The sequence below is a fragment of the Trifolium pratense genome, linkage group LG2 (genome assembly GCF_020283565.1).
Source record: "Trifolium pratense cultivar HEN17-A07 linkage group LG2, ARS_RC_1.1, whole genome shotgun sequence".
Taxonomy (NCBI): domain Eukaryota; kingdom Viridiplantae; phylum Streptophyta; class Magnoliopsida; order Fabales; family Fabaceae; genus Trifolium; species Trifolium pratense.
The window spans coordinates 26,494,694-26,510,141 of record NC_060060.1 but is presented as its reverse complement, the minus strand read 5'-3'; the positions used below and the strand labels follow the sequence as shown (position 1 = coordinate 26,510,141).

The window sequence follows — 15,448 nt, the reverse complement described above, 5'->3', positions numbered from 1 at the left end:
GTTGTTATGAGACCATTCAAGTATTTTTCAATTTTTAGATGTATTTATTACTCATTTTTTAAATATTGTTCTTATTAATATTATAAAAAATTGAGGAGGGATCATTTGACTCCAGGAGTAAGTCTCCATTGACTTCTTTCGCTTAATAACTCGATATCGGCATTATATTTCTTCAATCCAACCGTTGAATTCAAAGATCTTATTGAGTAGATCTTATGGTTCGATAAAATTTATGCTCAATTTTTATTAAGTTATTTTTTATATTTGTCTTGTTTTAATTATTCATTCTTAATATTGATCACATTAAGTGAATGAACTTAAAGGAAATTAGTTGATCCCGTGACAACAAAATTAATAGCCCAGACCAAAAAGACATTTCAATCTACCAATATGAGACCATTAAATTCAGTATCTCAAGGTACGGGGGCAGGATTAAGAATCACAATAGTTAAATTCTGCAATGATATTAGGAAATCAAGCGGACATAGAGAACTTGTTAAATTCTGAACTTCTAAAGGTTAGGACGCACTCATAAGAGACTGAACTCGTTAAAGATAATGATACGAAATAACGAAGGGTAAACCTAACGAAGCTTAATTGATTCGAAACACTTAACTGCACACCCATGTGACCACAGACACACTAGTTTAGTTATTGCTCTTTACTTTCTTATCTTTTTTTTTTATAAGCAAAAAATGAATTATAAGGAGTACAAGGGGTACTCAACCCTTACTTTATTGTTATTTATTTTTAGGCTTAAATGCACTTTTGCCCCCTCAAGTTTCTCAATTGCTCTATTTTGGTCCCCCTAGTTTCAAATGCTCTATTTTGACCCCCCATTTTTACCCCCTTTTGCATTTAATGGTCCCTCTTGACTATTTTGATCAAAAATATGTTGACATGGATTTTTTTTACACGTGTCTTAATTTTATTGGCCATAATAAAAGTGTTTTTTTTTTACCAACAAAGTGTATTATTTATTTATAACAAAATTAAAACACAAAAAACTTCAAGTTTTTACTCTCTTTTAGCTACATCTTTTGGTTGTTTAGATTCAGGTATAATCTCTGCTTTCATTTATCATATGCTACGAGAACCCAATGATCATAATCTATACACCCTTTGAATTGTTTCAATCTTCAGCGGATTAATATGGGGTGTTGGTGTTTTACATGTTGTTACATCTATAAACAGAACCTTTGTTTCAGCGAAAATGAAAATCATTGGTTTTATTTTGTCAATGTTATCTTCTGGTTTTGGATTCTATTTTTGGAACAGTCATTGGAAATGGGGTCATATACTGATATTTGGAGGGCTTCAATGCATTGCAAGTGGAGTTTTGCATGCATTTGGAAGAGTTTTTGTTTTGGAATATGCTCCAAGTGGGATCTTCTGTGTTTGGTATGGTTGGATTAGAGCTGCTGGATTGTGTTTGGGTTTCAATGTTGCTTCTGTTGTTCCTGGACAAATTCAAACTTCTTTTGGTGTTGCTTTTGTTGTTGCACTTGTTGAAATTGTTGTTCTTCGTTTTGGTAATGTTGATCATAATTGTTGTTCTTTGTTTTAAATAAATAATAATACATTTTAATTATGGCCAATAAAATTAAGACACGTGTAAAAAAAAATCCATGTCAACATATTTTTGGTCAAAATAGTCAAGAGGGGCCATGAAATGCAATAGGGGGTAAAAGTGGGGGGCCAAAATAGAGCATTTGAAACTAGAGGGACCAAAATAGAGCAATTGAGAAACTTGGGGGACCAAAACTGTATTTAAGCCTTATTTTTATTAAATGCAAAACCCTTTCAAACAATCAAAGCGAATGCAAAACACATTTACTTTCTAAATTACTAAGCGAAACTAGTAATTTTTGCACAATTCCTGTGGAGAACGATAACTTATCAGTTTATTACTTGGTTGCGATTCTGTGCACTTGCAGAGCCACCATCAATAAAATAAAAATTAACCAACTTTTATATATATATATATATATATATATATATATATATATATATATATATATATATATATATATATATATATATATATATATATATATATATCAAATTACATCGGTATAACATTTAAGTAATGTCAACCGTTAATCTCTATATGTCTCAATAATATATCAAACGATTTTAGATTTGTGTAAGTTTTACATTGATAATCTATATAATTTTTTAATTTAACGGTAAATTTTGTAAAATTTTCATTCGATAAAATATTATTGAACGGTATAACTTTACTCGAATACTACACCGGTGTAATTTAATCTCGTTGTATATATATGTATATATATAATATTCCTTGCAAAACATTTGAACAAGTAGAAAAAGGACAAAAAGAGATAGATGACATAACCAGCCTCTTGTCATTTTAACATAGCAATTGTCAATATACCAATCACTTCTATCTATATAAATACAAGACTAAGCAAGGTAAACACAAATAAGCAAAACTAACTTAACATCATAATACAAATTGAAATTAAGATGGAATTTAGTTGCAAAGAGTTCAAGGTGGGAAAGTGTGAAGGAGAGAAAATAGTGGATGGAGAAACCCTTCCATTGGTACTACAACCTCGTGAGGCAAACAAGAGTGATTTGGAGTCTTTGCTCTTGAGTCTAAATAAAAACAAAGAATGGTTTGAAGAAATGATAATCAAGAATAGTGCTGTTCTTCTTAGAGGTTTTGATGTTAACAAAGCTGAGGACTTTAATGATATTGTTGAAACATTTGGATGGGAAGATATTAGATATGTTGGACCAGCACCTCGTACACATATTTACAAAATGGTTTGGACTGCTAATGAAGGTCCTCTCTCTGAGTTTATTTACTATCACCATGAAATGGTTTTGGTAAGTTCAATATTTTTAGATTGAAATTATTTTTTTGTCAAATACTTTAGTGACCAGACTCGTACTATTATTTTTTGTCAAATATTTTAGTGGCCGGAGACTCAAACTATATTTGTGGAGAAGTGGAGAATCGAGATTCGAACTATTTTCCCACCCCTAATAGCTACAAATTAAGTTACTCTTACGAGACAATTTAAATATATTTTTAATTCGGATAATTAAATTTAGTATTATTTACTTTTAGCCTCTGTAAATATATTTTTTTGATTTTTATTCATGCAGATATACCACCTTTTATTTTGATCGTTTATGTTTTGTTTTCGTCCCTGCAAAATTAGTTTATCTTGAAATTCAACTTTGTAATACATTGAACAAATTAAAATGAAGCAAATTAAAATAATGCACATATATGAGCTCACTATAATTTTGTTAAATATATTTAAGCAATTTGAAGTGATTAAATAGACAATAATGTTTGACTAGATTCCCTGTATATACTTTTTTAGTGATAAATTAATCGATTAATATATTCAGATTATGTCATGTCTTTTAATTTGTACATTTGGAAACACTATAGTTTTCCTGAAAGTATATAAATATGTGGATTGTATATGATGTCCTGATACAAATTTTTTTTTTTTAATTCTAAACAACTTCTTAATTACATAATCCTGCAACTTGCATAATCCATAATGAAAAATTAATAATTAAAATTGAACTAATTATGACCATATTTTTCCTTTGCTTTTGGTTGACTTAAATAACCAGATTAAGGAATATCCAAAGAAAGTGATTCTGTTCTGTGAGATACCTCCACCTGAAGGAGGAGAGACTCCTTTTGTTCCAAGTTTCAGAGTGACAGAAAGGATGATTGAGGAGTTCCCAGAAGAGGTGAAGAAGATGGAAGAGAAGGGGTTGAAGTACTCTTTTACAGCTCCTAGCAATAGTGATAGGACCTCCATGAGAGGTAGAGGATGGGAGGATGCTTTTGGAACCTCAGATCCCAAGGAAGCTGAGAAAAGGTATTTTATTTCCTTTCAAAACAACTACATCTTACTGTGGGATATACATAGATTCATGGCAGTCGAAAAACTGTGCGGTCAGTACATTTCAGATCGTCCCATTAAGATCAGACGGTTCAGATATCATCTCAAAATTTTATATTAATTAAAAAGCTATCTTAAGATCCGAAACGTCTGATCTTAATCTGACTTTGTGAAGCACTAATTCCTATGAGTACATTGTGCTCACACTTAGTATTTTTAGTTAATTTATAAAATCTTAAAACATTAAAAAGCAATTCAAAAAGATATATGTAAATATTTCATAAGGGTAATTTTGTCTTTAAATATGACATATAATATATATGTTATCTTATTATGTCATAATAGTTAAAAACAAGAAATGTTACACAAATTTAAAAAGTAATAAATAATATTATCATATTTCTTATCATTTGTCCATATATGTATATTATATTTTTATCAAACTTTTTATCATATTTTTATCCTTAATAGTGTAGGAACATTATTAAGCACAACTCATTGAATTTGTATAAAATAAATGATTACAGGGCAAGAAGTCTAGGAATGGATGTAGAGTGGCTTCCAAATGGTGGGCTAAAGACAATACTTGGACCAAGAAATTTAACAAAAGTATTTGAAGGAAGAAAAGGGAGAAGAATGTGGTTTAACACAATTGTAGGCATGCATGGAAAGGAAATTAGTTCAGCCACATTGGCAGATGGAACAGAAATTCCAGAAAATGTAGTGAAAAGGTGTGGAGAGATCATTGAAGAAGAGAGCATACAATTCAAGTGGCAGAAAGGAGATGTTCTTTTCTTAGATAATTATGCTTTGCTTCATGGTAGAAGGCCTTCTCTTCCTCCAAGAAGAGTCCTTGTTGCTACAACCAAGTAGAAGGCTATGAATAAATTCTACGTGTCTCATTGTTCACCAATATATCATCACTTCTATATTATATACTTTTTATCGAATAAAATTGTTGAACCTACATATATTTTGGATTTGAAGATCCCATTGTAACTTATAAGATATATATACCTTCTTGTGAGATATATCTATTTTAAAATTTTAGTAATTTTATATATCTTCTCTATGTTTTTTTTATTTAGTAATATATCTTCTCTATGTTCTGCATTTAGTAATATATCTTCTCTATGATTTTACCCTCCCCAAACCCAAATCCATAAAGTTCGGGTTTCCCCAAACTCATCTCAAATTCGATCGGAGATAAAAATTATAATCTCAAACTTATACCCAATGGGGATAGGGTATCCCATTATGCATCTTTCTACGTGAATTTAGATTGTATTTTAGTTTGTTTTTTTTTTATTAAAAAAAAGTTAAATGTCCAAAATTATTTTCTCTAAACAATATTTTTATAAATAAAGAAAAAAAATTAGAGAAAATGGTTTGTTTAATACTCAAATTAAAAATAAAAAATAAATATATGAATGTAATTTAAGAGATTGTTTAAGCGTTTATAATTTAAAAGAGGTGAAATCTAATTTTTAGTATAAACGTGAGAGTTCGGGGTGGGTATCAATATACCTATTACCTGCCCCAACCCTATCTTTTGAAGTCAACTCGGATTTTCCCCGTTAAAACGGGTATGATTTGGACAGGTACCCGCGAGTATGGTTTTATTGTCATGCCTAATTAAGATTGATTCTCATTGTTTTAGAAGTTCAAAAATAAATTTTAAAAGGTGACGATTCAAACCAAATTGTTTTTTAGACAATTATTATTACTTTGATTGGCATAGGGTTTGAACACTTTAACAAGTTTAAGTGCTAGAAAAAAGATTTTGGAAAAATAAAGATGTTAATGCTAGGTTCAGAGCTGGGAAAGCATCCTACAAAGCTAATCTATTATAGATGTGTTGATAAATATAATAAATACAACAATCATGTTTATAAATATTAAAGTCTATTTTTTTTCATCAAAACAAACAGTAATTTATAATCATTTAACTTTATAAAGGAAAGTTCATAATATTATAAATGTTTCATAATATTTCTTTTTAGGGGAAGTACTGACTAATTTGAGTGAAATTTAGAAATAAATAAATTAGAATTCTTTTTTTTAATCGACTTTTAAAATTTGTTGTTATTTTGACAAATAATAAAATGCAATTAACTCTACTTTTCCCTGTCCTTACCAATGTAACAAAACATGGTCAATTTGGTGTATACCCGGAAAAAATAGTATATATGCTTAAAAAAGAAATAATCCCTGTCCTTACCAAGGTAACAAAACATGGTCCAATTTACTAAACCAATGTTTGTACTCTCTTTATCTTATTATCTAATGGAAGATGTTGTTTACCTTCAAAAAAAACAAAACATGGTCAATTTGGTATGTACCCTTTAAGTAAAAATAGTACATAAGCTTAAAAAAGAAATAATCCTTTAGAAGAAAGAGATTACCAAACTAAGAATACTTACTTGCAACTTAAATTTGAGGCACTACAATGTCCCCACCACAGCAACATGAAAATATTTAAACTGCAAATAATACTAATAAACATGTCAGCAATGTACGATTGACTTATTGTTCTGCATACATAAAATTCAGTAATACATCACTCTAAATTCCTGCACCATTGGTGTACACTAAAATAAAATAAAATGGTGTACAAAGTACAAACACCTTTTCACCAAACTATGTCCATTTAGAGTAACAAGGTAGTAACCGGTAAGTACCGCATGATAAAAAAAAGTCAAACTTATTTTATGAAAATGAAACATCAAACACAACAAGGGCATGTCCTCCAACTGTTTCATGAGAGGTTGCCTCAGTTCTTGTTCTCTTGATAAAACCTAACTGCAACCTAAGAATTGCGATGGGGCATGCCATATCCCCCCCTTCCTCTTCCAGAATAGCCATACCCTCCTCCTCTTCCATAATAACCACCTCGATTACGTCCACCACGGCCACCCCGACCACCCCGATACCTCGCAAAATCACCAAACGTCTGCACCACAAAATGAGTAAATGAATTGAAAAATGTCCCAAAATATGAATCTATGAAAGAAAGAAATTACCTCGGTGTCAATTTTAATTTGTTCAGAATATCTAGTTCTTCCATTCTGTGAAGCATTATCAAGCGCACTGGACGAGAGCGAGTCGAAGAAATCATCCTTGTTATAAACAACCTGCAAAAACAATGGAGTCAGAACACAAATTCTAACAACAAAATTACAACTGTATAATAACTGGTTTCATATCAAGTTGCACAGTACCTTAGCCTCAACATTTGATAAGTCAGCATTATCTTCATCTTGACCGTAATCCTCATCAAAGTCATTTTCTTCCACATCTTTATCTTTTGAGATTTTACCAAGATGACCCCATACTTCATCTTTTTTGAACTTTTCATTCATTGCCATGAAATCAAAATCCTCAGTGAATTTTGCGACTGGGCGAAAACCCTACAAAGCATTAATCAATTTTTTTATGACCTCAAAATCATATATATAGAACTTGCAAAAATAATGACATAAATCTGATAGTACCAACTGGTATTATTACTGAAAAAGCAGAAGAATTTAATTACAACATAATGGGACTTCTTCGAGGGACCACCCAACCCACCTCCTAGTTGCCAAAAGGAAGCAAATCACTCAACTAACAGGTTCTTGCTTCTACTATTGAGAGCCAGATATATGGATCAATTTTTGGCGAAAACAGCTTAAGAATCGCTTCTGAAAAAATGCCCCAAATTGGCTTTTGGTTTGATTGAAACCCATAGTTGGTACATTTTTAAGCTTGACAACTCATTCACTGCACAACTTCTGGTATATGTTCTTTTTCACATGCGCTTCTTGCGTCAAAATATTCCTCGACCTTGATCAGACACAAACAACTATCTTCCCAATCAATGGTTGGTATTTCTAGCCATATGTATAACTCTTTAGGTTCTCTAATCCAATAGAATTCCCTTGATTACAATATAAAGCCAACTCTTCGAGGACCTGCCTACCTCCCAATTGCCAAAAGGTCCTAAATCACTCGTTTATCCTCCCTAGTTATGGGCAGCCTTCCTTTTGGGCCTACCTATCTCTATAACACAATAACTAACTAGCATAATAACCAACTTCATAACTAACAATAAAACGCCTATCAAAATCCTTAAGCCAGGTTTGTTTAACCAATATTAACTGCCAAACAATTATTCAAAATAATAATATTTCAAATGTATTTCACTATTTAGATATTAGAAAATTTATAACAAAGTTAAAAGACTCATGAAACTGAAACCCAATAATAACTTTAAAACTCAATATCTTCCAGTAAGTTCACAGTTTCATTTCAAAGGGTACAAAGCCATAAAAAAAATCCCTAAGTATTAAATGAAACAGTAGAAAGAACATTACCACAGGTCCTCTTCCTCTTCCTATTCCACGTCCTCTGTAGCTATAGCCATGATGATGAGTTTGCACAGGACCTCTGACAGGCTTAAAAAAGTGCAACCAAATGTCAAATGACTATCACAATCAAGATAATAGATAGTAATAAAAGTTGAAATATAATAAAAAAAAAATCATACTTTGTAGTTTGGGTGTATGACTGATATGGTGCTATATTTATTTGATAAAATTAAAAATTAAATCAAATTGTTGCCAAATATTTATCTACAGCAGTTGCCAAAAATATTAAAATAGATAAACAAAACCAAATCCAGTAAATTTTCAACAAAAGAAACACCAGAGAGAATCCATTAAAATCCATATATAACAAAAATATATAAAATTAGGAGTATATCAAAAAAAAAATATAGATTTGTTGTAAAAAAAACCAAACTTAACTTAGAGATAAAGATAAGAAGGATACCCTGTGACTGGGACCAGAAGTCACTGGCAATGGCAGTATTGGTGGTTTAGTTTCAGTAGAAACTGTCAGAGGTTTCTCAGGAGATGTGGATGATACTTGAACAACTTCAACATCCTTGTGAGGTGTTTGTGAAGACTGAGCAGAAGAAACTACAGTTGGTCCAGACTGCCATAATTGACCTGGGGTTACAAGAGTGGGGGCTGGTGTCTCCGTATGGACAGAGTTTGATGATCCAACAGTTGCAGGTGAAAACTGGGATATAGTTTGATATGGCAAACTTGAATTTGAAACAGCGTTTATATTGCTGGATATTGGTTGCACTAAAGCATTTATACCTGGACCAGAATTGGTCAATGGAGTCATGGATGGTAAGCTAGCAGCTAGTGCTACTGTTGAAGTAGAAATAATGGGTGCTTTGCTTGTTACTGAAACAGGAAAATTTTCAGAATCTAGTGTAGCAGAAGGATCAGGAATCAAAGCAGAAGGTGCAGGAGACAGGGCAGAAGGTGCAGGAGACAGGGCAGAAGGTGCAGGAGACAGGGAAGAAGGGGCGGGAGATAAACCAGACGGTGCTGGAGGAAAATTTGATAGAGGTACAGAAGCAGATGTTACACTAGAAGAAGTACTTGTACTCAAAGGTAGCAATGATGATGGCAGTTCCGGCAAATTAGAAGATACAGTCGGTAAAGATAGACTATAATTGGGATACTGCGGCATTGATAAACCAGGCGGCGGTCGAAGCAAAGATTGTTGGTGTAAATGAGGAAGCCCATTTGGGGGGGCACCATAATATCCTTGCCAATACATTGGCATAGCAAGCCCACCACCATTTGCGTTTGGAGCAGGCGGAGAAGCTCCCCATGGCCCTATGCTCCCTCCAGGTTGATACAATGGTAAGGGACCTTGAAAACTTGAACCAGGAAGTCCGAGCTGTGTAGTGTGAGAATTGGGGTCAGTGAAAGACCCACTCACACCAGAAGGCAAACTTGTAGAAGTGGCGACTGGGTGAGGATAATGAGACTGCAAAAGAAAATGTAATTTCATATATATTTAGCATGAGATAAATTTAATTTGTCTTGTTTGTAAGAAGAAAAAAATTCAGCAACCTGGATAATAGCTGGGTCATTGTTGACTTGTGGAGAAGGCTGGACAGGAGGAGAAGATTTAACCTGTAAATCCTGCAGAAAGAAAAAAGTCGGGATAGATCTGTCAGCTCATCTGATACATATATAACATGGACGTAAATCGTTCAATGCGTCAATTCACTGACGCCTATACAAACCCTTTATTGGGTAATAAAAATAATTTGTAAAGCAGCATATGAATGAAAAATTAGATCAACCTTCTAAAGCTCCCCCTCCCTCCCCATATAACATAGGTGAACCATGTTGTACCAAATGTGTTTTATAAAATAAAATAAAAATCATAGAAGTTGATGCCATTGTTTCCAATGTTTAACAAAAACCAGGAGCAGGTACATTAACTATTTAGAAAAAGTGCTTGTATATATGTCATCCATGATACCTTGATGTCAGTCCCACGGAAAAGTATATACTCATAAACCTTGTCACCTTGCGGAATTTGTGGACCATCCTTTTTCCTTCCTTCTGTTCCAAAAGATCGCACTGTGCCAAAAAAACAAAAGTATCACACCACCAAAATGTTATCAACACTTCAACCATCCAAAACGTAAGCAAAAGCAAGGTCTTTTATATCTTTCAGAAATTTTCTTGAGGTTCTTGTTTTCAAAGGTTATGGCTTTAGCTTTTAACCATTACAAACATTAATATGGAAACAAATGAGACTTGGAGAAACTAAGTACACAACACCATGTAGCCATAAAAAAAGCTGGTTTGGGTAGATGGAATGAAAGGCTATGACAACAAGTAAACCGGCTCTGACATCAAAAATAATGGATGGAATTTCAGCCCTAACCTAAGGAAAGAATGATACAGGAATCACACACCAAAAGCTATATTGTGGTGGGAGAAATCAAAACCACATAAACAATACATCAAAACCGCATACACTTCAACATAAGAAAAATCTATAAACACTATATCCTCTTGCATTCACAGTATATATGTTGCAATTACTTATGCTTTTCATAGAAAAAGTAATATTAATAGACATATAAATGCTCATTATAATTCTTTCTTTAAGAAAAAATATCAAAAAATATAAGAGAAAATATGTGCCTCCACTTTTTAATAATTTAAGCAATAACTTCCATTATCATTCAGCATGAAAGCACTATCATTAATCCGCTATCTTTCAAGTATCTAAATTTTCCTTCTTTTGGTGTTGCATTTGATAAACTAATTAACGATTGGGGGCTTCTTCAATTTTTGAGTTTGTTATTTGATGCTGGCATTTATTGACTAACGAGGTTACCGATTTTCATTAATCCAAAATCCACAATTGCATAGCAAGTAACAAACTCAAAAATGAATAAAACCCTAACCAAGTAATTAAGCTCAAGTAGTTAATGAGCTCCCCTTAAAACAAATCATTCCGGAGAACCCAAGTTTGATACTAGTGGGAACAATTCTTGGTCAGGTTTTACTTATCTCGCAGTCGAACTCTGGATTACCACGCCCCCTTCCCCCCAGAACCAAAGAATTGATACCAGAAAATAAAAAAAATGAATAAAACCCTCAGCTAGTATGAAAGAGAAAATCACAAGCAACATACAATGAATAAAGCACAATTCAGGCACCCCTTTGAACAGAAGAACCAATTAAACCACAAGCTCGCAGAAATCAAATTATCTTATTATAACTAATAATACAACAACAACACTCAATGATTAACCATGTTATAATTATAATAATTTATAATATAAAGTTGAAAGATGGATCTGATATGAAGGTAAGAAAATTGAGCTGAAATTGAAGAAAAGAGAGAGAGAATAAGAAACAGTACCGTTTCTTAGACCAATACTGGATTCTTCGGTGTTGATGTTGTAGAGAATTCCTTCGTATCTAATCTCACTCTTGGAGGTCAAGCTAATTAAGCTTCCAATGTATGAATCCGCCGCAGAACTCGATCGAGAAGCGTTCTCTGACGCCATAATCGTTTCGTTTCGGACTCAAATTAGGGTTTGGGTTTTGAGACCGACGAAGACCCTTTTTGATTTCAAGGCTCAAATCGGTTTCTGGTGTTTCTTCTGTTGATGCTGTTGAAATTGAAAAGTAGCAGTAGTAGTGCTATTATATATATGGATCAATTTACTATAGGCAAAATTTGCCTCTTATGTGCAATTTTATTTTATTTTTATTGTTTAATTTTTAACAAACCAATGATGAGATGACACCTAAGCGATTTTGGAGTTTTCAGTTTTTATCCTTCACCGTGGATGAACAATGACGAGAATCTAGTCCACGCTGGGGTTCTCTCTCTTGTCTTGGGGTCACTCACGTAGTGTTTACTTCCTCTAAAATAGTGTGTACTTCCTCTAATTTTAGAGGATTTTGGTTTATTTTCTTATACTAATATTTTTTTTTTATTATCTTTTGTAATGTCAAATTTTCATATTTTTACCTCTCATGGAATGTTAGCTTAAAGTTTCTTATAAATGATTACATGATATATTTACTGAGAGAGTAAATCAAAATTCGATAATATTACATGAGTAAAATGACGGAATTTTAAGCCAACATATTTAATGAGATGCTAAAAATAGGGATGACAATTTGACACAACGAGTAGGGTAAAAACCCGCATTTTGGATACAAGCACAGGTATGAGTAATTACCCAAAAAAATAAACGGGTAAATCAATTTAAAACAATACAACACTATTAAACTATTATATATTTTTAATAAAAATATGTATTTATAACATAATACAAAAATAATGTGAATATTTAACATAAATATGACCTTAACATAAGGTTAATACTAATTTTTTTTTTTAATTTTCACAAGTCAATATTAAAATCTTTGAAATTTTTTTAATTCTATTAAAATAATATGATATTTTATAATTGATCAATTTATTTTTAGTAAAAATGCGGGTAACGGATACGGGTATGTGTACTTAAGTACCCATAGGGTATGGGGACGGGGCAAAAATTGTTACCCGCACGGGTATGAAAATGGGTACGTGTATTTTTTCAATCCGCGGGTATGGAAATGTGTACTATAGTACCCTACCCATTGTCATCCCTAACTAAAAATGGTCATGCTAGTCCGTTGTTATTCATCACATTAGGTAGTGGTTTTGGGATCATTTATTGTGGTGGCGGTCGAATTCACTACCAGTTATTTTAGTGGTTTTGGGATTATTTATTAATCATCCTCATTGTTGGATGTTAAAATGCTTGACTTCAAAAATTGTTTTGCTTATTGTTGTTCACTGCAGGGAGTTTTTGGTTCTTGGATCAGTTTCATATTGATGATTGATCCATACACAAAAATGTAGACTTCTAATTAATGTGTTAGGATTAACTAGAAGTTGGATGTGTTTCAATTGTTTGAATTGCCATACTCACTCATTGGGTTAGGTTTATGTCCTTTAGTTTTCGTATATATTTTTATTTTTTTATTAATATATATATATATTAAGGAGCTATGGACAAATGATGAGGTGAAGTATGCTTTGTTCCCGGATGTCTAGATACTCTTTGCTTAGCGAAAAAAAATAATATTATATATATACTCCCTCCGTTCCAATTTATAAGCAACCTGATGGAAGTAGGTTGTAACCGCCCGGGTCGCTCTCAGGGGCGGACCTGTGTGAGGCTTGGTGTGGCTATAGCCACACCAGCCCAGCCCAAATATTTTTTAAAAATGATAATAAATTTTTATAAATAATTTTAAATTATTCTTTATACATATTTGTACAAATATTAATATAAATATTAGTTTAGAGTTTATTATTAATGATCGTAAGTCTCTCGATACATATTAGTTTAAATATTAGTGCAAATTAGTTTATAGTATTCAACTCTTTGGTTATACAAAGTATATTATTTTAAGTTATATAATTTAATTGTATAATAATCAACTTTAACGATTGTGACATATATAAATATGAAATGACATAAAATAATAGGTTTAATTTTTTTCAAGTAAGAAGATATGGGTAAAATTGAAATAAAAATTAATAAGTTATAAGTTAATTGAATTAGTTTATCAAAATAAACTATAAGCTAATAAAATTTTAGTTTCTATATATTTTGGTCCAAGATAGAATCTTGTGATGTATCAAACAATAGTAATATGTATGATTTCACATATATTCAATAAGTTATAGTCTTTTCTTTTTTTCCGAATAGAAATTTTGTAGTTTTCTAGATATAGTTTGTTAGTTTGTTAATTTCTTTTTTTGAAATAGAAATTTTCTGAATTGTTGGTGTTTTTTTTAGATACACATGTGTATTAATAATAATTTCATACGTTGTTCGTTGTTTAACTGAATTATCAAGATAACGATGAATTTTTTTCCAGTAATGCCTAAAAAATTTAGCCACACCGGTAATCCATGTCTGGGTCCGCCCCTGGTCGCTCTCTTAGGTAATCTTGCCAATGCTACCTCACGATCTTCTCTATCACTCTCTAGTAGAGTTTTTGTCTTCCGTGATAATCGAATCACGTACCATGGAGTTCAAGAATGTGTTTAATCTATTCCTACCACTAACATGTGGCTATAAAAAACATGAACATTTCATATTTTTCTCTTGTTTTTTTCTCTTTTGCACCTTTTATCTTTGATATTTATAATGTTGTTTGCTTATCTTTTTAAGTTTTTGATTTTTTTGTTCTTTGAGATAAACAATTATATTCTTAAAAAAATAAATTAAATGATTGGTAACACTTGACAATAACGTTTTGAATGGGTCAATATCATGTATTTTATTTTATTTGAGTTATTAGTATTCTACGACACACTAGTAAAATATAAACCAAATAAAAATTCGTAAGTAACTTCAATTATTTTCAAAAATGAGGAAAATCATGAAAATTGTAATGATGGGATTTATAAGATGATACATGGGAGATCTGCTATGATATCGTTTTTATATTAAGAAGCAAAACTACTTACTCCAAAGAAGAGTTCTTGTTGCTGCTATACATGGAAATATCTACAATAATCTACGCTACAAAAAGTAACCTTTGTACAATCTCGAAAAAAAAAAAACACAAACTTCATCTATAGCAGAATTAAATAACAATCGCTAGTATTATTAATTTAATACATTGTTATTTTTCGAGATTGTACAAAGGTTACTTTTTCAACCTTATTCCAACCCCTATATCCGCTTCTTGAAGCATTCCAACATCATTAGCTCCATCGCCAATAGCTAACGTAGTTTTACCAGTTCCAGATTTGACAAGTCTAGTAACCTTTATGAGAATAATAAGTATTATTTTCCAAAGCTAAGTAGAATTAAATTAATATTTTGAAATTAAGTCAAAAAGAGGATATGCTGTGAAATTTGTAACATACTAGCGCTTTCTGCTTTGGAGATGATCGACAACAGATAACAGATGCACAACGAATTGCAAGATCTAGAAACATGTCCTTTGTATTATCCTCTAAAGCATAAGCAAGTGATTTTCCATCAATAATCAGAGCAAATGCTTCCTCATAGGTTCCTCTAGAGGCGGCAAGTTGTTGAGCACCTTCAGATATCTGATGCCGGATATTTTCCCTTGAAGCCTGAAACATACGTCAACATAAAGAAATAAGGTTAACTTTACGGTTTCACTAAAATATTTTTTCATGCA

At 31.9% G+C, this 15,448-nt stretch overlaps 2 protein-coding genes across 2 annotated transcripts; one reads left to right on the top strand and one right to left on the bottom strand.

Annotated features, from left to right (window-relative positions):
• Nucleotides 1-2,422: 2,422 nt before the first annotated feature.
• On the top strand, nt 2,423-4,973 carry LOC123911639 (clavaminate synthase-like protein At3g21360). Its single transcript, XM_045963105.1, has 3 exons — nt 2,423-2,856; nt 3,625-3,878; nt 4,430-4,973. Exons 1-3 carry the CDS (start codon nt 2,491-2,493, stop codon nt 4,773-4,775), a joined length of 966 nt encoding a protein of 321 aa, XP_045819061.1. The 5' UTR covers nt 2,423-2,490; the 3' UTR covers nt 4,776-4,973.
• A 1,422-nt stretch (nt 4,974-6,395) lies between these two features.
• Nucleotides 6,396-12,122, bottom strand: LOC123911638 (protein decapping 5). The gene is made up of 8 exons (XM_045963104.1): nt 11,640-12,122; nt 10,239-10,339; nt 9,821-9,892; nt 8,715-9,734; nt 8,258-8,338; nt 7,124-7,312; nt 6,926-7,036; nt 6,396-6,855 (listed from the first exon to the last, which is right to left on the bottom strand). The coding sequence occupies exons 1-8, from the start codon at nt 11,785-11,787 to the stop codon at nt 6,712-6,714; spliced, it is 1,866 nt and encodes a 621-aa protein (XP_045819060.1). The 5' UTR covers nt 11,788-12,122; the 3' UTR covers nt 6,396-6,711.
• Nucleotides 12,123-15,448: the final 3,326 nt, after the last annotated feature.

What these genes read in the sequence shown, in the direction of transcription:
- LOC123911638 (XM_045963104.1), bottom strand. Translation starts at nt 11,787, where the DNA reads ATGGCGTCAGAGAACGCTTCTCGATCGAGTTCTGCGGCGGATTCATAC. An exon ending in CAGTATTGGTCTAAGAAACG is followed by an intron (nt 10,340 to 11,639) that starts GTACTGTTTCTT and finishes TTTTTGGCACAG; the next exon opens with TGCGATCTTTTGGAACAGAA. An exon ending in GAAGAGGAAGAGGACCTGTG is followed by an intron (nt 7,313 to 8,257) that starts GTAATGTTCTTT and finishes AATGCTTTGTAG; the next exon opens with GGTTTTCGCCCAGTCGCAAA.
- LOC123911639 (XM_045963105.1), top strand. Translation starts at nt 2,491, where the DNA reads ATGGAATTTAGTTGCAAAGAGTTCAAGGTGGGAAAGTGTGAAGGAGAG. An exon ending in ATCACCATGAAATGGTTTTG is followed by an intron (nt 2,857 to 3,624) that starts GTAAGTTCAATA and finishes TTAAATAACCAG; the next exon opens with ATTAAGGAATATCCAAAGAA. An exon ending in CCCAAGGAAGCTGAGAAAAG is followed by an intron (nt 3,879 to 4,429) that starts GTATTTTATTTC and finishes AAATGATTACAG; the next exon opens with GGCAAGAAGTCTAGGAATGG.